At 37.8% G+C, this 23,111-nt stretch overlaps 1 protein-coding gene across 1 annotated transcript; it reads right to left on the bottom strand.

Annotated features, from left to right (window-relative positions):
• Window positions 1–345: 345 nt before the first annotated feature.
• Window positions 346–13,904, bottom strand: nt5dc2 (5'-nucleotidase domain containing 2). Its single transcript, XM_062998956.1, has 14 exons — window positions 13,550–13,904; window positions 11,623–11,807; window positions 11,412–11,486; window positions 11,160–11,215; window positions 10,738–10,831; window positions 8,512–8,640; window positions 7,333–7,393; window positions 6,647–6,749; window positions 6,094–6,195; window positions 5,830–5,911; window positions 3,948–4,034; window positions 3,025–3,165; window positions 2,239–2,303; window positions 346–1,260 (listed from the first exon to the last, which is right to left on the bottom strand). Exons 1-14 carry the CDS (start codon window positions 13,887–13,889, stop codon window positions 999–1,001), a joined length of 1,782 nt encoding a protein of 593 aa, XP_062855026.1. The 5' UTR covers window positions 13,890–13,904; the 3' UTR covers window positions 346–998.
• Between the last annotated feature and the right edge of the window lie 9,207 nt (window positions 13,905–23,111).

Here is a 23,111-nt window from a genome sequence, read left to right as displayed (position 1 = left end):
CTTTTTTGGAATAAATTGGCATCTATTGTAAGCTAAGCCTTTTTCGTCAAACATCATTGCCCGACATTACAATTACTTTTGACAAAATGGGGAGAGTTCACTGTAAAAGCTCATGTAAAGCTGCAAAGGAGAGTATTACATATTAAGTTTTGGAATAAAATGTCTGTGAAGAGTTTGTTTGCAAAAGTTGTCAGGTAGTTGGACAGAGTGTATATGTTCCTTACATGTGCATGTTTACTTTTGTGTTCGACTGTGCATAGTAGGTGTACTGCAAGTGGGGTGTGCAATAAATTGGTAACTGATTGTTATAATACAGCACATAAAAAACACAGTTTAAAGTTTAAAAAGTGTTAGATATTATTTTATTTGGTTAGTTTGACGAACCAACACGAAAGCCTTGCAGAGATTACAAAAACAGACAAAATTACATAAGTACATCATGATTCAGGTGAATGAAAAAAAACAAAATGAAAACAAGAGTGTATGGAGCCATGTCTAACTCTTACCTCTTTCTGTGCGTTTCTCTTTATCAGTCCACTGACAAAATAATACGTGTGTGTAACAGGTAAACTCAAAAGAATAAAACAGGTAGTCAATACCATTGTACATAGCTTCATTTGTCTTAAAAACAAATGTTATTATTACATGGCAAGCAAAGCATGAGCCCTTTTAAATTGTAGTTTTGATTACATCCTCGATCAACTTTTAAAGGGCTTGTAAACACTGATGATGTAACAGAATTCCAGTTTATTAGCTCAAAATTCTGCCACTTTTCCTAAAATTCAACACTCCGACCTCTAATAAAGAGACAAACCTACTGGAGACTAAATGCCTTGCACGCAAGGTTGAAACTGATTGTTGGGCAAGGTGATCATTGCTTTCCTGCACACATCAGCAGTATTACCCTGATTCTTGAGACACAGAATGCCGGTTACAGTTGGCATTAGTAAATTGGTTCACATTTGTGCGATATCAGACAGCGTCGTGGAGCAGCTTGTTTAGCGGATGTGGGCCATTTCTTCCAGGAACGGCGTCTTCATGCAGCCAGTGCAGAGCTGGTCCATCCAGAGTGGTGCCTCATGCTGCAGGGGTGTGCGACGAGGGTAAAATGTGTATGACAGATCGTAGTTTAGCAAGCAGCTGATGGAGGCCATGTAGAGATCAGAAAAGCGGCAAAGGCGGCGGGAAAAGTAGGTGGGGTTGTGGCATGTCCGGAAGATGCTGCCAAACTGAGGGTTGAAGAGGTTTTTGGTGACAGCCCTGTAAACAAAAGCAAAAAAAGTCAATATGTCTACAAATATATGATCAATATCATTACCAACGCTCTCTATCTAAAATAATTCACAGCCAGTCAGCGACTTCACATATGGAAGAGGCGAGTTGTAGACTGTGGTCCTCCCTATGATTGTTAGTAACGCTCAAAAGAACATTTCAGAATGTAAGTTGGAGGTCCCTCTCTTCACCATGGATTATTTATGGCAAAAGACAAAGCAGAAACAAACTGATGCTCACTGTTTCACTAAACCATGATCTGTTTGGTTCCATTTATTAGAACCATGGCATTGTGTTAACAATACAGCATGGTTTCTAGTAAGCTGTGACATTGAGAGAACAATGCATGTTTGTGCATGCACATGAAGCATTTCCTCAAGGGTAATGTACAGGTCCAAAGGAAAAGGCAGAGTTTTAATTTTTAAAACCAGTTTGTTTATCATCTCTGGTCCATCACATAGCTGCTTACATCTTTCTTATAAAATGAAGTTCACATGCAGGCACTGACAAACCTTTTCTTTTTGTGCCATTGAAACTATGGTTAAAAAATGACCCATATTCCCTTCTCTCCTAGTGATATCCAAATACCTAGTTACAGCTACATCTCCTTTACAGCTACAGACCTATACCCTGACCATGAAGGCCTTTACCTAACACAAACCCCAACTGACACATGTGCAGCTGCCAACTACTTCTTTTCAGTATCACATATGCAGAGTCACACACTAATCTCCATTATTCCTCATCTCTGTGCAAGCAAAGCACCGTCATTTAGCGAGCAAAGGCAGCGATTACAGCAGCTAGGAGGAATCCCTTTAGTGAACTCTCCCTCAGACTTAGCCAATCATGTCTGTTTAGGCATGTCAGATCTGATAGCAGAGCTGAAATTTGAACTCGAGAGCTAAGCAAAGGTAAAACTCTAAATTAAAGCTTAAAACAAAGTCAAAATTGCTCTACTCCACTTACCGAAGCTCTTCTCTTTCTTTCAGCCATTCCTGAAGCACTTTTTTGGACTCAGGATCTCGATACAACTGAGGAAAAAAGATACATTTTTAAGTTCTACAGTGAACAAGACTTGTAAACAACAGATGTGGATTTTAGTGGTTTTTGGTGTAATGTGGACAGTTAATAATTTTGACATTTCCATATACTGAGAAAAACAACCAATTAATTTAATAGAATTAAATGTAGATAAAAGCCAAAAACATGTAATAAGACATAGGGACATGATGATGTTGTTGACATATGGCTTTTGCTGTGCATAGTACAGCTCACATTCAAGGCTGGTCCAGCAAATGCTGTTTAACGACCACTAAAGTGTTTTACAGCCTATGTGGGACTTCCATACAAAAAGCATGCCTTTTTAAATGCAGTGCCGTCTTAGGGATCAAAGGTCACAGACATCCAATAGTGCTTTTCACCACACCACTTTAGGATTTCATAAACCTTATATTTTTATGTACTGTGGATAGTAAAAAAACTAAAATAAATAAATGCCATCGCTTGTTCAGGAATGATGCATTTTTGGCAAGGTGGTGAGTTTGAACCCATTATTAATTCAACAGCTGTTTTTGTGCCAATTCAACAAGTTTTCTGTTCTTTTTTCAGGCTAGAGCAAATGTGTTAAAAACCACAGTAATTGTGCATGTGCTACAGGGGTGGTAGATGAGCATCTTAATTGGTATGGCTTGACTGATGTGGCTAATCCGGTTCATGTCAGTCAGTGTAGTGAGTTTTAAGTGTAGGTTTTACCTGCATGCGTTCCAAAAGGCCAGTTAGAGCCTGGAGCCACGTGAGACTCTGAGCGTACTGCTCCGTGTTCACCACCTTCGTCTCCACCTCCAGCTCAGGAACAATGGCTCCCGTCCTCCAGCCATGTCGTAGCATAAGGTCCTGAACACATGGCACATTATTACTATTGCTATAATTGCTATCTTCATTTTTATACATACAAGACATTAATAACGCATCAGACTGTGTAGACAATGATGTGTAATCAGATTTTGAAAATTATCTAATTTTAATGATCTGATTAAATTAAATGCACCTTAATCTGCTACTAAGATGTAACTGAGTTACATGAGTCAGTCAGTAATCTGATTTATCAATATTTACTATTTATCACAATATTAACTATTTCAGACAGCTACTTGCCCTGCTCATCCCAAGTATATTGCAGGATCTTGTTATACTGTTACAAATATAATACCAGTACTTTAAATCATGCAGTCGTGGTTTGCTTTACTTTATCAGAAGCATTTCCATTATGAAGTGAAGCTTCAATTTCACATGTAGGGATGATATCACAAACGACATATAATTCTGTTTTGTTTTTATCTGCTTGATTAAGGCAGTGTTCCAAATCACATATTAATAAAATAAGTAGTAATTATAGCCAATTATGTTTGTGTAGATGCCTGGATCTGTCTAATATGCTGTTGGTGGTGGGCTAGCGTAATAAATGGATAGATGGAAGAATGGATGGATGCTTTATTAATCCTGAAGGAAAATGAAGCCTTGTTACATGCATCAAAATAATAGTCCACACTACAAAGATTTACAGTAGACAAACAAGTACTTGCATAATAACACACTACAACAACATTGACCACTGTGCCAACCACGAAAGCCGCTTCTTATCATATTGAAATTACATGCAAATAAGGATGACTTACTGCCAGGTCACTGTAAAGATGGTCCCCAAAATAGAGCACCTTGGAGCCACGCCATCCGGTCAGCTTGAGGAAATCAACAAGGTTTCCCTGAAATAAGAGGTAGGAACAAGTGTTACACTCCAGACTGCTAATGATGAGAATGGCTTTGTGAGTTTGACACAAGGATATTAATTGCACAACTTGCACAATCAAGAATTGGAACTGGCATGGTCACTGGTTTGCCAGATCTCAACACTTCAGAAACGTGTTCACCACCTTTGAGCAAAAGACAGATAAAAACTTTCAAAGAGTTCAAAGAGAACCGAGGGTTATATTCAGGCCAATCTGGCAACTTCCACTTAGGAAGGAATCTTAAACAAGTTCTCATCAAAGAGTTTTAGGGTGAGGTGACACATTGACCTGTGGTCATAAATGCATAAACACAAGTCAGCTAATGTGCAATTAATCCAACAAACTTTTACAAACTTCAGTCTCCAAGCTGTCTAAGTAACTGTTGGCCAAAGGAACTTCCAGGATGTGGCCATTCACAACAACAAAGCAAGACCTCTCCACAGGGAGCAAGAAGAGGTCACCCTCACTGCAAACAGACATCAATAGGCAGAGTCTTGAAATTGCCAGCACCCCCAGGACCTTTCACTTGAGGCCATTTAACTGGGCACAACAGACTCAACTTCATGAGTCAGTTTAATATACTTAAGGAAGGTATTGTTTGTGTGACTTTTCTTCTAAGTGGAAAAACAAATTCCAGATCAGAAACTGAATAAAAGAAAAAAGCACCTGAAATTATAGCTTTAATGATGTTGTCTGCATACTATAAAATGTATCATTTATTTATCAAATAAGTTAACTCCATAGTACTTGTATACACTGATAAGCAAAAACAATTGAACAATCTGCCTAATATGCTGTCAAAACAGCATGAGACATGTACCCCAAAAGACTAAATCAAGTGGTATCTGGTACCAGGATAAGTCCTTTAACTTGTGTACATTGCAAGGTGGACCATGCACACATGATCTTGGAGAAAACAGGATTTGTCAGACCAGTCAGCTGCTTCCATTGCTCCAATGTTTAGTTCTAATGTCTGTGTGTCAATGGTGGACATGAGTTGGATCATGGGCAATTTGACTGGTCTGCGACTATGTAGCCCCATACTGTTCTATGCAGTTTTTTTGACACACTCATATCACCATTACGACCTCTTTTAAAATCTTGGTTGATTCATACTCAATTTAGGTAGCCTAGCCTACTAATTGATGTTTGGCTCTTCCATTTTTATTGCGGTAGCTAGCCATATTGTTTAGGCTCTGCAGCAAATAGTATGGAAATTATGTACACTTTTTCTATTCGAAGAAAACATCATGGCTTTGCAACAAGTGCAGCATAGAAGCATGCCAGTAGAAAGGAGGATTTCTAAAACACAGCACCCCTTTTTATGTAGTTATGTTGGTGCAAATCTAACAGGCCAGAAGCTATTTAGATTGTCTAAATCAAAACTTTCAAGGTTCTGAGGACTTGCTCATTCTCCTGTAATTTAGAAAATTATCAGATGTGACTGGCTCAGAATTTTTACACATTACGCAAGAAAGCATGGCGAGGAAAGGGGAATTTTATACTCACAGAACTATCAACCAGTGGAACAATAAATAAATAAAGCATGACATTGCCTGTGTAAATATGGATTTGATTTCAAATTCTGATACGAAGCAAGAACCCTGCCAACCTTAAAATGAAACATGCTAGAATGAATTTGAACAAAAAGAAGAGAAAAATATCAAGCATGATTCATAACATGTATTTGTAAATGTTTAGTGCAGTTACACTGTTAAAAAGGAGGCTGTTACATCAGATAAGGTTTTATTTTTCAAAATGGGTATGATACCTGTTTGTAAATCTGTCCTTTGTCCAGACTTCTGATCTTGTCCCACTGTAGGTCTCCATTACTGTCCAAACGTCTGAAAGGCCTTACAAACATCAAGAACAATACAATTAGACATATTACAACATTTTTACTATGACACTTCACAAACTTACAGTTTTAACTGATCATGCATTAAACTACTAACTTATCCAGAGTAATTTGTTTAGGGAAAAAACAAGTGTTGATGCAAGGTTTAGGGGAAACAGAGACTCATGGGAGACTTACTTCACACAGTCATTAAAAAAGTGTGGCTTCTCAGCTTGAACAATGAGAACATCAAAGAAGTCCCTCCAGTCTTTTCCGACCATGTACTTCATGCCTTTATCTCTGAAATAGTGCAAGCAAAATAAAGATAAGCAAATGCACCAGTAACAACACCAAGTACTGCTAAAATACATTTTACATGGTTTAATGTAGAAATAACTGATCATCAATAGTGAAAGGTTTAGCCATTACGTTTCACATCACAAAGTTTAAAACTTTTCATTATGATGGTAATCTAGAGTCAGTAGTAGCACAATTAGTAAGGGGGGGAGAAGGTACTTAAATAGTACTTAAATAGAGATAAGGCTTGCTGTCCTCTTATAAACAACTTAGGGATATGGTGCATTTTAAGTGCTCTAAAAAAATAAGACCCCCCCTCTGTAGTCAATGTGTTATATTACACAACTATTTAAGCGGCAAAATTCATAAAATCAATGCCAATTTTAAAAAGCTTTGGAAAACGTGCAAATGCTGTATCATTAAAATGCATATTCTGGATCCAAATGAAACTCACACAAAGCTGAAGGGGCTGTTAGTAATAAGAAAGAGCTTTTTGCCGTGGCTGGCCAGCCGATGCAGAACAGCATAAGTTTCGTCTCCTCGCAGAATGTATTTCTCTGAAGAGAGAAAAGAAAGAGGAAGGAAAATAAATAAATCTCATCAGTTATATCCTTCACACAGCTATTACATTCTATGTTTGTACAAACAGTAAGCACTGGTTATGGGAAGCTCTTGGCCTGCATGTGGAAAGTGTATACATTTGGAAATGTTCAAATGAAACATTAGACAAGCAGCATAGTGGGTGTGCAAAATGGAAGGACATGCTTTAAAACTTGTGCCTCTCTCTCTGAAGAACTCTCCAAGCCTTTTTAATACGAGCCACAATGTGCTTCCAGAAACCTAATCAAAACATCTGCATTTTTCTGCTGCTGAACAGAGCAAACGTACAATTGGATATTTTTTCTGGCTTCTCTAGAGCTTTTGTAAGAGCTTTATAGAAAACATATGTGAATAAGAAAACATGATTTAGCTTTAAGTTAATATGCAAAAGCAGTAAGTACCAGGAAAGTCTGAACTTGCATACAACACTGATACTAGTGCCTCAGGAATAAATACAAACAGTTTAAATAAAGCATGCTAAAATGAGTGAGAAATGTTACATTTGGGAATGGTATTGGGCAATGCATATTGCATTCATACCTAAATCTTGCATTATCCACTTGTACATGTACCCTTTGATGTGCACCATTCCAACAGCATCCTGTAAAAAGAGAAATAAGTGTAATTATATTTACACATACATACAACAATTTAACTACATAAAACACTAACTACAGTTACTGAAACTTGAAAATAAAGTTTGAATGTTGTCCTGGTAGTGTGGGTAAGATATAAATATCTATATTAAAATTATAATAAAATTATATCCACTGTCTACAACTGTGCACGTGTGTTAATAGGTTTAAGTATGCAACTATGTGGGTCTGAGCATGAAAACACATTCCCTAATCAATGTATTGCAGACTCTCCCTATTTTCAAGCTACATAAAAGCATGTACATAGAAGCAAAGTTTTTATGCATACTCTTGCTTGAAAATCCCACATCTAATGCCCTTATTATTTTTATTGAACAGTTACAGTTAGAACATTAACAGTAAAAAAAGAAAAGAAAAAAAAAAGGGGAAAAAAACCCTAGCATTGTATATTACTTCCCTTGAGAGCACTGCGGTTGACAACGTGCCAAATTTTTTGACTTACTGGGCGTGTTCAGAACAGTTTGTTCTCAAGCAGCTGGTACAGTGGAAACCTCAAACATCGCCTTTAAAAAGGTACAAACCAAGATAAGTAGCAAAACACGACTAACATGCTGAATGCCAGCCAAGCAGCAATGAATAAACAGTGACACAAGGACAATTCAGCTCTATTCTGCTGCCAGACTATTTTCTATTTTGTATTGCTCAGCGGGAACGTCAGCAGGTCACTTAGAAAGAAGGGGGAAGGGAGCAGCACAATGAAAGACCTCCAATGCCGACTGAGAAGCGAGCTGCTAAGCTCAGGAAAACATTCAGTCGCCCTGGAGCTGAATTCCACAAGGTCTGTTTTCACTCAGTTTAAAGAAACCAGATAGTGCAGTTCAACTGAAAGTGGATCAAGTTTTCAGTCATGTGGTTCTAAAGTGGCCATTACAGAAAACTCCTCTGCTGACCACCAGTTTACTTATGCAACAAAACAAGCTGGTATTATCAAACGATATGATATAAGAATAACATGTAGAAATAACTGTAGAAGTTAGAGGTCCAGAATTGCCCATTTCACTATAATAATACATGCAGTAATTAATTAAGAAAAGTGTAAACACTAGTCAGAGAGCAGACTTACAGACACATCCTTGTATAGGTGCACTGGATCATATTCAATATCATTAGAAATGAAGAAGTCATTAGCCGTTGCCAAAAGTGTCATCTCGGGGATAGAAAACACATCCATGAACTGTTTCATCCTGGGGCCCTGAAAGATAAACAGACATAAAACAAAACAGTGCATTACAAATAGAATCAGTAAGTTTACTCAAAACACTTCAGCAAACAGCTCAGGGCATGACTATATGCAAGAGGCCTCATTTCACATTGTTGCTTTTCTAGCTTTTACACGACACATTATAGCTACAAACTCTCAAAACATCTTAGTGACAGAAACTGGACATTTTAAAACAGAGTTGCATATAAGACATGCATATTTTGTTGTGTCTGCCCTTGAACTCTTGCTATTTAATTGGTTTTTAAATAAATATTTTTCTTTAATTAATCTATTTTATCATCACTTCTGCACAAAACACATTTGGAATGAGTATGTGAATGAAATACACTAGGCAGTACAATGACTGATGTAATTTACATACATTTTTTTACCCTGCAGTCAAACCAGCAGTAATACAATGCAACCAAGCAGCTAGAAAGCATTCCTAAAGAGATGTTTAGTAAACTAAATAAAAATATCATATTAAGCAACAGCAAACGAGAAAAAACATTCTTAGAAAAATTCTTTTGAAACAAGTAACTCAAATGATGTGTTTGACAGGGTTCATTAACTTCATCACTCTCTAAATCTGCTTAACACTACCAAAGCTCCAATAGTGGAGAAGAGGAGTTTCTCATTAAAAAACTTGTGGCACAATTTAAAGCACAGAATATCACAACACACAAGTTCAGTATAAATATGAAATTATTTAAAAGGTATGATGGCACTTTAAAATTTATACAATGTTAAGGCATTTAGGACTTTCTGCTGGTGCAAACACGGGGTTACATTTCTGACCGTATAAAAAGTGTAAGCATGTACAGTTGCGATCGGAAATATTCAAACCCTCAAAGTTTAAAACAAAGCTGTCTGCAGAGAAAGATTCTGCTTTAGATTAAGTCCTTGTCGGTTGAATGAGACAGCAAATAAACAACGAAAATGAATAATTTTTGTAGGGTAGTAGGATATTTTGTGAATACTGTCATGTCACTATGAATCAACCACTGCATAATACTGCTGTATGGCCCCAAAGCATGATTAAACCACTGAGAAATTTACTTTAGCTGTGATGTTATAGAATTTCACCCAGAAATATGTTCAAAGTGTGTCACAACCATGGTGAACCCTAAGGAGCTTAGGAGCAAACTGATCAAGACAACAAAGAAAAAAAACCCACCAACCCTGTGTTGGTAAAAAACAAAAGACTTTCAGAGTGACATGATGAAGACAAATGTGTCACTGGCAAACGAACATCACTTAACAACTACGGACTTCATGGCCAGACTCCATGACGCACACCACACAAAAAAGGCAAGGCTTATGACAAGAAGAAGAATACTATTCCCACGGTCAGGCATAAAGGTGGGTCAGTGATGATGTGAAAACTTTTTTTCTGCTGCAGGAGCTGGCAGTCTAGTCCGTGTGACTTAAATCACGGATTCCAAGAAATACCAAGGCATTTTGAGGAGGAATGTTGTGCCTTCTTTGGTAAAATTGAACCTTGGTGAGAACAGGACTTCAGCAAGACAATGATCCCATGCATACTTCCAAGTCAACCAAAGCTCCTGGAATCCGGGAGTGGCCTTTTCCATCTCCAGATTTAAATCTCATAGAAAATCTTTAATAGGATATAAAGAAAGCAGATGCAGCACAAAAGCCACCAAATCTTAATAAGCTGGAAGCTTTTTCAGAGAGGAATGGGCAAAACCTCCACAAGAGAAGTGTCAGAAGCTTGTTACTAAATTAAGTTATTAGAGGTCATCATGGCTAAAGGACGTTTCACCAAATCCTGAGACTGGGGACTGAATAATAGTGACCTTGGACACTTGCAAGTAGAACTAGATGGGTTTCATTCAAACTCAAAATGTTGAACTAATGTAATGTCAAGTAACTGCTCGTATGTATCAATAAACATCTTTCTCTGCACTAAGACTTCTCCAATTCTACACATATCACCATAATACCTTTTATTGTAAGGGGGTTGAATATTACTGATTGCAACTGTGTATCAATCCTATTTAACACCTTAGAGCACAATAACATTAAATAAATTTTAAAAAAGAAAAAAAAGAAAGAAAGGACAGTAACCTTGCCGTAGAAGCCGCTAACTTGGTGAAGGGGAATGTGGTTGGAACCTCCATACAGCTGCATGACCTCATCATCTGGAACAGGCTTCAGACCCCTTCATAGAAATCTTAATTAGGGATCTTGGTCTTCACTACAATTTATAGTTACGTTTGAGTCAAATTCCAAACAATTAAACCAAAAATTTAATACTGTTTAACTACACCAAGGGTTTAGTATTGTGGAACTTTATTTTGCTTTTGTAGATGACAAAAGCCCAAAATAATTATAATGTAACTGGAGGGCAGACACAAATGAGATGGCAGGGATTTCAAGTACTGCATCAGTTAAATAAATTTTTTTCCATCCTTAGTATCATTACATTTACAGGGTATTGCAAATATATACCAACTCAAAAAGGTTTACCTAAAACCAGGACAACATACCTGTACACAGTACCCATCTGAATATAATGGAATGCATCTATTTTCATCAGGAGTCCCTATAGCATAAAGACAACAGTTAATCAGTGCACATTGGTCTGCATAAAAATATTTACTAATAATACAAATTATCCCTAGAAATTATGCCATTTGGTTCATATAAACCAGTCCTCCATTTTTCAACACCCAAAAAAACCCCAAAACAAATAAAAACCTTTATGGGTAACAAAACACTGTTTATGTAGTGTCATGTACCTTTTGGATATCATAATGAAGACCACGAGCTGCAAAATTGGGGATGTATCTGTACTTTCTGATGGCTTCAGGATACTACAAAAGACAAAATATGATCTGTTATGCCTTTCAACATGCAACATTATCCTGAACACATGACATAAATAGCAATGCTTAATAACCATAAACACCACACACCACCAAGCATATCATATTTCGAACACCAGCAGACCTTGTAATGCTCAATGAGAAAGTCCTGGGCTTTGTTGTAGATCATTTCATCAAGTGCATTGGAGTAGAGAGCCAGGGTGTAATCATAATCGAAGCCATAGATGTCCACCTCGTCCAGGTTTACCTCGTTGTTGGCATAGATGGTTGAAGGATTGAGCAGGTTGCACACTCCAGGAGGAATCAAATCTGAGGAAAACACACCAGAAAAACACAATTTTATATCTAAGAGTTCCACAGCAATAATTTTATTACTGTTTTAGGGCTCTGATTTGAACTGAGATTATTTCAGTGTAATTTTTTCCACTGCTCTAAACAGCTAGCTCACACACACTTGGTTAAATTTATTATTAATTTGAGCTACAGTAAGGTTCTTATGTCACACCATAAATCAATCCATAAAGTTAACAATCTTTTACACAAAGTGAAGCTGCAAAATGAATTATTTTTATATCACTTCATAGTTTTTTTTTTTTTTCCCACATCTTTTATAAACCTTTTTATTCTTTATATTTTATCCTTTATTCTTAAACATGATATTCCTTAAACTTTAAGCTTTAAAAACCTGGTGTTATTTAATATTATGCATGCAGTAACCGTAACTTCGGTGACAATCTAAAATAAAACTTGCCTGTCCAAGATCATTGTTTAGTGATCAAACAAATAAACAATTATTTTAAAATCACTCCATTTTTCTACATCATAGATATTAAACTAGTTTATATTAAGGAATGAATTTCAAAAAACTAAGTCTGGGCTCAGGCCGCCAGCATGAGCCAAGCCCCTATTCCTAAAGTAGATAGATACCCCACCCCCCTTCCAAAAAAAAAAAAAAAAAAATTTATCACTATATCAAAGCTGAAACACACGTGCCAACATATCTAGAGAACTACCCAAATCCTTATCATGATATAAATTTTCTGCATAATGTTCTAAAGGTGATTGAAATAACATAGGAAAACATTTGTATTAAAAACAATACTGAGATCAATGCTGTTGTTATTAGGCAAGCTGCTACACGTGGTCACACCCATGGCATAAACAATCATTAAAAAGGTTACATTTGGAGAATGTTAGAAAATGGTAAAATGTAAACTGGCACATGTGGAAATGTGGTGCAGCTGGTAGCACGGTGCCTAAAATGGGTAAATATCTGTGAGGATCTCGTTATGTTCTCGCTGCTCATGTGTGTTCCCTCTCCCCCAAAAAACATGAAGGAGAAGATATTTCAAAAAGCATGAGCCCCATTGTTTTGTAGGTTTATAAACTCCAGTTTTCCCTTGATACATGTTCTTTACATCTGTTGTAGGCTCACAAGTCAGATCTTGCCAGAAAAGCCAGATCTAGTCAGATCTATCCCTCGAGTACAATTTGCCTCTTTGATTTGTTCCCAAAAACATTTTTGAATGCTTTAGGTAAAATGGGTCCTGAATATCTGTGAGGATCTTGTTATGTTCTTGCTGTTCACACGTGTGTTCCCTCTTCCCCCAAAGAACATGCAGGAGGAGAATGAATGGCTGTGCTAAATCAGCAGCAGGTCTGAGTATAAAAGTTCACAGGGGCATCCTATCCAATCCTGCCTAGTACTGAGTGTCTATAGGTGGGGTCAGAACCATTACAACCCTGACCAGGACGGACTGAATGGTAAAAAAAAATGAGTTAATAAAACATTACATTTTCCAACCATTTCCAACGAATTTCTGAAATCTAGACATGAATACAGATTGTTTATTTAAGCTTTCATTGAGAATAAATAAAAATATATCCTTCTCATTTAAGAATGCATAAAATAGCATTGTTTATTAGAATGTGTATTGTAAAATTAATTCGTTTCGTATTAAAGCATACCTATGATAACTTCTCTTTTACTGAATCATACATGGAGGTCCACATGCAGTCATCCATGAACGACTACAAACTCATGAACTCACCATGCACAAGTCGTTTCATCTCGTTGTATCTTGCCCATAAGTAAGTCTTGTGGTCGATCTGGGGGGCAGTTGAAGAAAAAGCCCTCCCGGATTTTGTTAAAGGCTCCTCGGTCTTTCCTTTCCCCCCGCCATGGTGGTGTCTGTGCGGCGTGGGCACCTTGTTTGGTGGGCATTCGGTTTGTCCATCTTTGCAGCATTTCTGATCGCTTTGTGCAGAACCGACCGATGCAAAACTACCACACGATAAAGCTGGAGTTGTTATTATGGCCGCAGACAGCTGGGCAGTGCTGTTTTTCTGCCACAAAGCGCGGCCTAAATCGCATAATTTTCTGCGCGACATTTCTCCCAGAGCTTGTTTACTAAAACTACCTAGTTCTGTTTTCACCACTCCAGCATTTATACTGAGGCGTCGAGCTAGAGATAAAGGCGGGGCATAATACCCGTGCTAACCAATCACATTAAAGCGTGAGGATGATTGACACTCAGGTAAGACAATAGCCGTGCAGAATTTTGGCTGAGTGAGGGGTTCGGGAAACTTGTTTATGTGCCAGTTCAGCCAATACGTGGCAGATTTAGGACATGAGGGCGCATTTGAGCAAATATGATTGGCTAAAGCTGGTCATGATGGGCAGCAGCTATAGTCTTTTTACAGCCTACATGCGCTACGTGACAGAGACCAGCCTTTGTTTGTTTTCGGTCGATCAGGACTGTTCTGGCTTGGTTCTAACTCAGAGGGGGGTGTATCTGTAAAAATGACAGTCTGATATTGTACAAAGTGTTAATCTAGAATTGATAAAAAGTACACAAGGCCCAGATAAAGTGTGATGTAAGAGCTTCCTGGCGCAGGGAGATAATTTTGGGTTTGTCTAATCTGACTGAACAGAATTGGTGATCAATGTGAGCCAGTTCACACTTGTGTGTATGTCAGGGTGTCAGAGTTGCAACACTAACACTGACTTCAATGATTAATAGTGACACTCTTTACATTTTACCATCAAATAAAAATCAATTCTACTGTTAAATTGATAGTTACAGTTTAGATATTAAATTTACTTGCAAAAGCAGTCCCCAAATGTTCTTTTATTTTGTAATTAAAGGACTGGAACAGATATTTATTGAGTTTAAAAAAGTATATTAAAGACCGTGCGTTACTGCTCCGCTTCGCGTCGTGCCAAAACGTCTTTCCTGTGATAAAATCGCAGTACCGCACGGTCTCGAGTGGCTTATTACTTTTATAAAATGGCAGTCAACATACAATATAATAAAATACAACAATGTTCAATTTATAAATGTTTTTATTTACAAAAACACTTACAAAAAGCATTCTTCCGCGAAATCAGATAGTCCGTTAACAGTGTTGCTAGGCAGCATGAGGGCGAACATAACATTCGCAATAAACATTCCTCCACAAACACTATTACGCTATTTCTTGGACGAAACACTCGCTTAATGATCAGGATTACTGTTTATATTAATCTGGACATTTCCATGTGTAGTACATGACTTAAAATAGTGTTCAACCAAGTTTGTACTTTTTCTTTTCAGTGGCGTATTAATATGGAATGATGTGAGGTGGTCATAGGTGTGCGTATATCTGGGTTTTTACAACGGCTTCAAACGCGGCTCAGCCAATCAGATTTTAGGACCGGAACTATCCATTTTATAATGTTTATTTTATTCTGTTCTATAAGTGTTACATTACATTACACTTTCAGCATTTAGCAGACACCTTTATCCAAATTGACTTACAATTGAGACAGTATACATCACAAGCAGTTGAGAGTTAAGGGCCTTGCTCAAGGGCCCAACTGTGGCAAGCTGAATAATGCAGGGGTTGAACCAGCAACCTTCTGATTACTAGTCCTGTACCTTAAATGCTGTGCTACCACTGCCACTGTGTTACTATTTGGAACCAAATGTCAGACTAGTAAACAGTCTTCTATTTTGTGTTTTTCATTATACAGTACATCTCAAACCTAAAAACTTTGCATCAACTGCTTAAAAACTGAAGGTTAAGGAGTGCAGACTGTCATGGACATTTTTCCCCATGTAACCTGACCTAAACTTAGTTAAGTATTTATTTGGGTGAAACCTAGTATTTAGTAACATCACAAAATGCTGATTTGGAATCATGCTGGGCTAACATAAATAATCAGATTTGCACAAACTTGCAAATGTATAAAAGATCTAAGATTAATGTATTTTTCTGAAGATTCAACCTTTTATCCAAATTGTTATAAAACAAAATTTTACTCATTTGTAATGAAAACATTATACTTATCCACCACAGAATGACTTACAAAAGTGCTTCCATAGTAAACATTACCTTACCCTAGTTTAAGTAGACAAAAGTCCAAGAATACAAATCTGTTGAAACCCTGTTAAAACCAAAGCATTAGTAAGGACATGTTAGTCTATGTGCTTAGTACAGAGGTGGGTTTTAATCGTCTTTTGAAAACAGCAAGAGACTCAGATGTTCGGACAGACAAGGAAAGCTTGTTCCACCACTTGGGTGCCAGTACAGAGGAGAGCCTTGACGCTTGTCTTCCTCGGTTTCTGGGTGGAGAATCAAAAGGAGTGAGACTAGTGGCTCAGAGGTTTCATGGTACAGAGCGGGGTTTTACTAGACCTCGAAGGTAACTTGGGACTGGTCCATTTTTGGCTTTGTAGGCGAGCACCAGTGTTTTAAACTGAATACGTGCAGCTACAGGAAGCCAGTGGGGTGATATGGCAGTGTTTAGGTTGGTTAAAAACCAGGCGAGCAGCTGCATTTTGGATGAGTTGCAAGGGTTTAATAGTGGACATAGGAGCACCTGCCAGGAGTTGCAGTAGTCCAACTGTGAGATTACAAGTGACTGGACAAGAATCTGAGTGGCTTCCATGGAGAGAAATGGTCGAATCGTCTTGATGTTTTAGAGGAGGAACCGACACAATCTTGTCATGTTGGCTACATGAGGAGAGAAGGTCAGCTGGTTATCCAGGACGACACCAAGGTTTCCTACATTATCAGATGGTCTAATCTGGGAGTCATCAAGAGAGATGACTAGGTCATGGGTTGGAAATCTCCAGGAATAAGTAACAGCTCTGTCTTATACCAAACTAAAAGTAGTGGGACTTTTTGTTAAGAAGCTTGTTTATTTATTCAATCAAAATAATAATACTTGAGTAATCTAGTCACCTAAACAAAAGCCTAAAAACCATGTTTACCAAATAAAGTATTTTAGGATTTAGGTTTAAAATGTTATAAGTGAATGCAACAAGCACAAGCACAGATTTAAACAAGCACAGCTTCCAAGCTGCAGGTACATTTATACACTTAATTAAATTAAATTATTGGGCGGCACGGTGGCTAAGTGGGTAGCACTGTCGCCTCACAGCAAGAAGGTCCTGGGTTTGATCCCCAGGTGGGGTGGTCTGGGTCCTTTCTGTGTGGAGTTTGCATGTTCTCCCCATGTCAGTGTGGGTTTACTCCGGGTGCTCCGGTTTCCTCTCACAGCCCAAAGACATGCAAGTGAGGTGAACTGGAGATACTAAATTGTCCATGACTGTGTTTGATATAATCTTGTGTGAACTGATGAATCTTGTGTAATAAGTAACTACCGTTCCTGTCATGAATGTAACCAAAGTGTAAAACATGACGTTAAAATCCTAATAAACAAACAAATTAAATTATTAATCACTTAAAAACAGATGAGTTAAATTCATCATTTAAATTCCAAAATCCACAGAATATATTTGGTTCTACGTACATGTAAACTTTTAACCTTTTAAAGTTGAAAAAAGAAATATTTCCTCAAGCTTTAGTAAGACTGGTTAACAAACACCATTATAAGTATTTTTGCTTCCATTTATTTTTTAAATTAGTTTATTTTTTGCAGGTGAAAAGAAGCGATTGTCTACTGCATGTGTTAGCAGATTACGTAGAATGATATGACTAAATGGGGAGGAATGCATAAAAGTGCATTAATATTTTATGAGAAGTTTTATAATCACTCACATGTTTAGTGGTGCTTAATTATCTCCTATCTATAAAATAAAGGCACAATAAAGACAAGTATTATTGTTTTAGGCAGAATGTGTTTGTCTGTAATTAAGATATAGTTGAATTCAGCAATCTAGAAATTCAGGTAATTTCAAGAGGGGGAACATACCCCATTGAAAGGCACTAGTATTTGTTATTACCATCATTAGCCCAGTCATGTGCCCTAGCAGGAGTTTTCAGCCATCTGACAGGTTAATCATCCCTAATCCCACCCTGGCTAACTTTTATTCCAGGGTGGCCCTTTATAGCCTTCCTGAAACCATTACCTTGGAGCCTTATTTGAATTGCATTCCTGTGCTTAGTGGCAGGTAAAACATTCACAAAGTATAAATAATGACCAGCTGCTTGAATACCCACCACTAAAGTAATGAAACCAAACACTTTGTAATTGTGTTGTGAATTTGAGTAAATATAATTGCCAATTTTATAGATTGCTCTACACTTAATCACTGATAATGACAAAGTAAAAACATGTTTTTAGAGTGCATGTTCTTAGTCACAAAGGAACCCAGACCCTGCATTTCATACTTTGTGGAAGCCCATTTGGCAGCTGTTATTGCTGTATGTATTCTTGGATATGTCACCACAAACTTTGAACACCTGGGTTTAGGCAGTTTACCTAATTTCTCATGGACTATTTTTCCATACATTATCTCTTTATAGATGTTTAAAAGGGTGTTTAAGTCTGAGCTTTAGCTGGGCAACTCAGGGACACTGACAGTTATCCTGAAGGATCTTACTGTTTTTGGCTGCATTAATTTGTCCCTCAATTCTTACCAGTCATTTTGTCCCTGCTGCTTTTAATTGTGTGGCAACAGTCTGGTAAGGTCCTTCAAGCATGACCGTGCATGTGTGCACAAAGTGAGGTTCATGCTTTAATCCAACAAGTTTATGGTCAGCTGTCCACATATATTTGGCCATATTGTATAGAAAATGTATACAGGTAGAGTGGTGTTTTGAGCATGGTGGTGGAAGTGCTAACATGTTAGTCTAAAATTTGGTCCAGTTGTCTTGAGATCTAGTGATTGTAAAGCATACAGCACATGATGTAAACAATTAATTTCCACACTCATTAAACAATTATGTGACTTCTTGTGCCATGTGCCAATCAGATAATAATAACTAGTGTGGTGCCTGTAACCAGCATCAAATGTAGAGGACTTAAAATGTGCTTCTATACATGTCATTTAATCACTTAACATGGGAAATGACTGTAAAATTACAATTAAAATGTGGTTACTGTTGGCACTGCATGTATTAACGTCAAATTTAAAACATACTTAAGAGACTAATAATGTCTTTCCACAGTTGGTGAAGTACACACAGTAAACACCCCAGGGTAAAGTTGCTGGTATGTTTTACTGGGAGTTAAACTGTGTAGAAGTTGTTAAATATTGTTTGATCTCTTGAGTACTCAAGCTGCTAAAATAACACACCAGCAATTAAACTAATATTGTGAGATTTTATTATTACTTTTTTGGTCCCATGTGATACTTGGGTGGTACTTCAATGCAAGGCCATAGCCATGATTTGAATATTGGGGAGACCAAATCTAAAGGCATTGGTGGGGGTAGGGGCTCCTGCTATTCAAAAACATTCCTGCCAGATGAACAACTGGTTGCATAATAACATTACGCAGTCAGTGAGTGGAATATGTTTATTTATAATTTTTACATTAGTATATTGGAGGAACATTTGAGCATATCTAAATATTGTACCACCTATATAAATATATATTGCGATTATGGCCTTGTTCACAGGTTTACAGGTTAACTTTTACAAACTCACATTGTGCACTGGTTTTCATTGGAGATCGCACTGAAAGTTTTGCCTTGGTGTCCTCATCTTGTGGTGGTGCAGGGTGAGATCGGTGGGAGATCAACCAGGCTTGAGTGACTGGAGATTCAGGCTGATGGGGGTCCAGTTGAGCCAGAGTTTGAGTCAAAGACATGACTCTAAAGTTGGTGATCCATGGTCCCAGATGGACCGTTCAATGTTTAACTCAAGTTTTTTAAATCTACATTCTTATGGATGGGATGTTGATTGGTCAGGGAGTGTCCAGAGATCAGAGATGTTTGGGTTGGAACACTAACAACCCCCCTTTTCACATTTCTTACACAAGGCAGATGGAGACTATATTAAAAAAACATGGCATGGTGTACACTTATGTTAGCATGATATTAGCATGCATTAGAGACCATTACATTTCCTGAACATTTAATAAAACAGAAATAAAAGAAAATATGGTACACTGATATAAATGACATGTAGGGTTTTATATGAATGTCGTGTACATTTCTTAATATGAGAATTCCTTTTTAGCTCATTTTCTTTGTCTTTTCTGTAGAGACTTAGACGTTTTGCTCCCTCCGGACTACAAAACTCCTTATCTTTACGACAGGGCACAGTTGAGATGATCGTAAAACTTGGGGGAACTGGAGTAGGAAATCAGGTTGGGTGCATTTTCATGTTTGGTGTTTTTAATGTACATTAAACAAAACAACCACCACTAATTTAGAACAGCACAACTCTGACACCGCCCTAGCCTCCTTTACACTGCCTAAGTGCAAGTCAGACCCGGGGGAAAACATGTTGACAGTTGACCCATCATACTTTCCCTCCCCCACATTCTTGTGATTGTTAGGACATTTCTATCATTGCTTAAATTAATTAAATTAACTGAGTTAGTTTAACTGTACCTTTGTTTATATTGAGTGTTTTATTTAAAATATATTTTAGTTTTTAAGTTCTTAAGAGGTGTTTGGCCATCTGTAAAGACCGAACACACAGCAGATACATCAAGCAAGCAAGTAACAATATGAATATTAGACAGCAATACTAATATTTACAAGCTACACCTATCATACATGGACTTTGTGTGTAACTGTAGCCTATTTGTTGTTCTGTACACTTTGTCACCTCTTGTACTGGATTTATCAAACAAAAGGGACTCCACTGACCAGATGTATTTGTGTACTGGAGCATTCTCAGCACTGCACTGAGAATATACACCTATCAGCCATAACATTAAAACCACCTCCTTGTTTCTACACTCACTGTTTATTTTATCAGCTCCACTAACCATATAGAAGCACTTTGAAGTTCTACAATTACTGACTCTAGTCCATCTATTTATCTACATACCTTTTTAGCCTGCTTTCACCCTGTTCTTCAATGGTCAGGACCCTCACAGGACCACAACAGAGCAGGTATTATTTAGGTGGTGTATTATTTAGGTGGTGGATCATTCTCAGCACTGCAGTGACACTGACATGGTGGTGGTGTGTTAGTGTGTGTTGTGCTGATATGAGTGGATCAGACACAGCAGCGCTGCTGGAGTTTTTAAATACCGTGTCCACTCACTGTCCACTCTATTAGACACTCCTACGTAGTTAGTTTACCTTGTAGACGTAAAGTCAGAGACATTCACTCATCTATTGCTGCTGTTTGAGTTGGTCATCTTTTAGACCTTCATCAGTGGTCACAGGACGCTGCACACAGGGTGCTGTTGGCTGGATATTTTTGGTTGGTGGACTATTCTAAGTCCAGAAGTGACAGTGAGGTGTTTAAAACCTCCAGCAGTGCTGCTGCTGTCTTATCCACTCATACCAGCACAACACACACTAACACACCACCACCATGTCAGTGTCACTGCAGTGCTGAGAATGATCCAGCACCCAAATAATACCTGCTCTGTAGTGGTCCTGGGAGAGTCCTGACCATCGAAGAACAGGGTGAAAGGGGGCTAACAAAGCATGCAGAGAAACAGATGGCTTACAGTCAGTAATTGTAGAACTACAAAGTGCTCCTATATGGTAAGTAGAGCTGATAAAATGGACAGTGAGTGTAGAAACAAGAAGGTGTTTTTTATGTTATGGCTGATTGGTGTACATACACAGATTATGATTACTCAAGTCAGGTGTGTTCCATGCCTAGGCTTGCTTGTAAGCTTTTAAAGACATTTAGAGTCTATAGTTGCCATTGTTCAACATGAGGACAAGAGCTGTGCTAAGAAAAGTCAAAGAAACTATTATAAGGCTAAAATACTACAGTAAAACCAGTGTAAATGTCTTTTAAACCTTAGGATTACTACAATCAACTGTGTTTAAAATCATTAAAATAAAAGACTGAAAACTGGTGAGCCCATTAATCGCAAAGGCTATGAAAGATTTTTACTGTTGATGGCAGATGAATCCTCACTATGATAAAGAAAAATCCTCAATTGTCTGTCTGGCAGACCAGAAACGGCCTTCAGGAGCCATTTCAGGAGTGTAATTGTCAGAGACCGCAGAACACTTAAATACAGAGGCTACATTGCGAGATGCAAACCACTAGTGAGCCACAAAAATGGAATGGCCACATTACAGTGTGCAAAATAGTACTTAAAAGAGACCAAGATTAACCTGGATATGAGTGATGGCAAGGGTAAAGTGTTGAGACAAAAAAAGCACTGCCCATGATGTCCAAATCTTACCACCTCATCTGCGGAACATAGTGGTGGGGTGAAATGGCTTGGGCATGTATGGCAGCCACGGTTCCTAGAGCACTGCTAAAGGTAGTAGCACAATGAATTCTGAGTTTTAAAGGATCATCCACTTTCTGGGCTCTGCTTCATCCTACAGCAAGATAATGAAACAAACATACTGCTATGGCAGCACAGATGTTTTACAAAGTAAAAAATAAAAAAAGTTCTTGAATGGCCAGTAAACTGATTGAAATCCCATTGATCCCCATGCATTCTATTGGCTGAAGAGAAATCTTAAGGAAACAAGGCCCCAAACAAGCAGTAGCTGAAAATGACCGCATTAAAGTCAGCACCTAGTGGTAGCTTTGAATAACAGACTTCGAGTAGTCATTGCATGCAATGGATTTGTTTATTACTCATGTTTATAAGTAGTATTAATATGACTGCTTTAATGAACAAAACTGCTGTAATGTACCTATTATTGCTATGTCCCAAACATTATGGTGCCCTATAATGAGGGAAGCAGTGTAAAGAAGTGTTGTATTTTTAACATGGTGAAAGTGAAATGCATGCAAATGTATGTAATACCATTAAATTCAAGTCTGGAATGTATACTTTAATCAAATCTGATTGGTTTGTTATTATTTTACACCGATCAGTCATAACATTAAAACCCCCTCTTTGTTTCTACACACATTGTCCATTTTATCAGCTCCACTTACCATATAGAAGCACTTTGTAGTTCTACAATTACTGACTGTAGTCCATTTCTCTACATACCTTTTAACTTGTTTCATGCTGTTCTTCAATGGTCAGGACCCCCACAGGACCACCACAGAGCAGGTATCATTTAGGTGGTGGATCATTCTCAGCACTGCAGTGACACTGACATGGTAGTGGTGTGTTAGTGTGTGTTGTGCTGGTATGCGTGGATAAGACACAGCAATGCTGATGGAGTTTTTAAAACACCTCACTGTCTCTGCTGGACTGAGAATAGTCCACCAACCAAAAATATCCAGCCAACAGCACCCTGTAAGCAGTGTCCTGTAACCACT

This window comes from Trichomycterus rosablanca, chromosome 7 (assembly GCF_030014385.1).
Source record: "Trichomycterus rosablanca isolate fTriRos1 chromosome 7, fTriRos1.hap1, whole genome shotgun sequence".
NCBI classification, from domain to species: domain Eukaryota; kingdom Metazoa; phylum Chordata; class Actinopteri; order Siluriformes; family Trichomycteridae; genus Trichomycterus; species Trichomycterus rosablanca.
Note: the sequence above shows the minus strand (reverse complement) of the source record. Positions and strands in the feature narration are given on the sequence as shown.

Excerpts from the sequence above, each read along its gene's own strand:
- nt5dc2 (XM_062998956.1), bottom strand. The coding sequence starts at position 13,889 with ATGTCGCGCAGAAAATTATGCGATTTAGGCCGCGCTTTGTGGCAGAAA. Across the intron at positions 10,832-11,159 it reads CAGATGGGTACTGTGTACAG|GGGTCTGAAGCCTGTTCCAG; the intron begins GTATGTTGTCCT and ends ATTTCTATGAAG. Across the intron at positions 1,261-2,238 it reads AAAGAAAGAGAAGAGCTTCG|GGCTGTCACCAAAAACCTCT; the intron begins GTAAGTGGAGTA and ends TTTTGTTTACAG.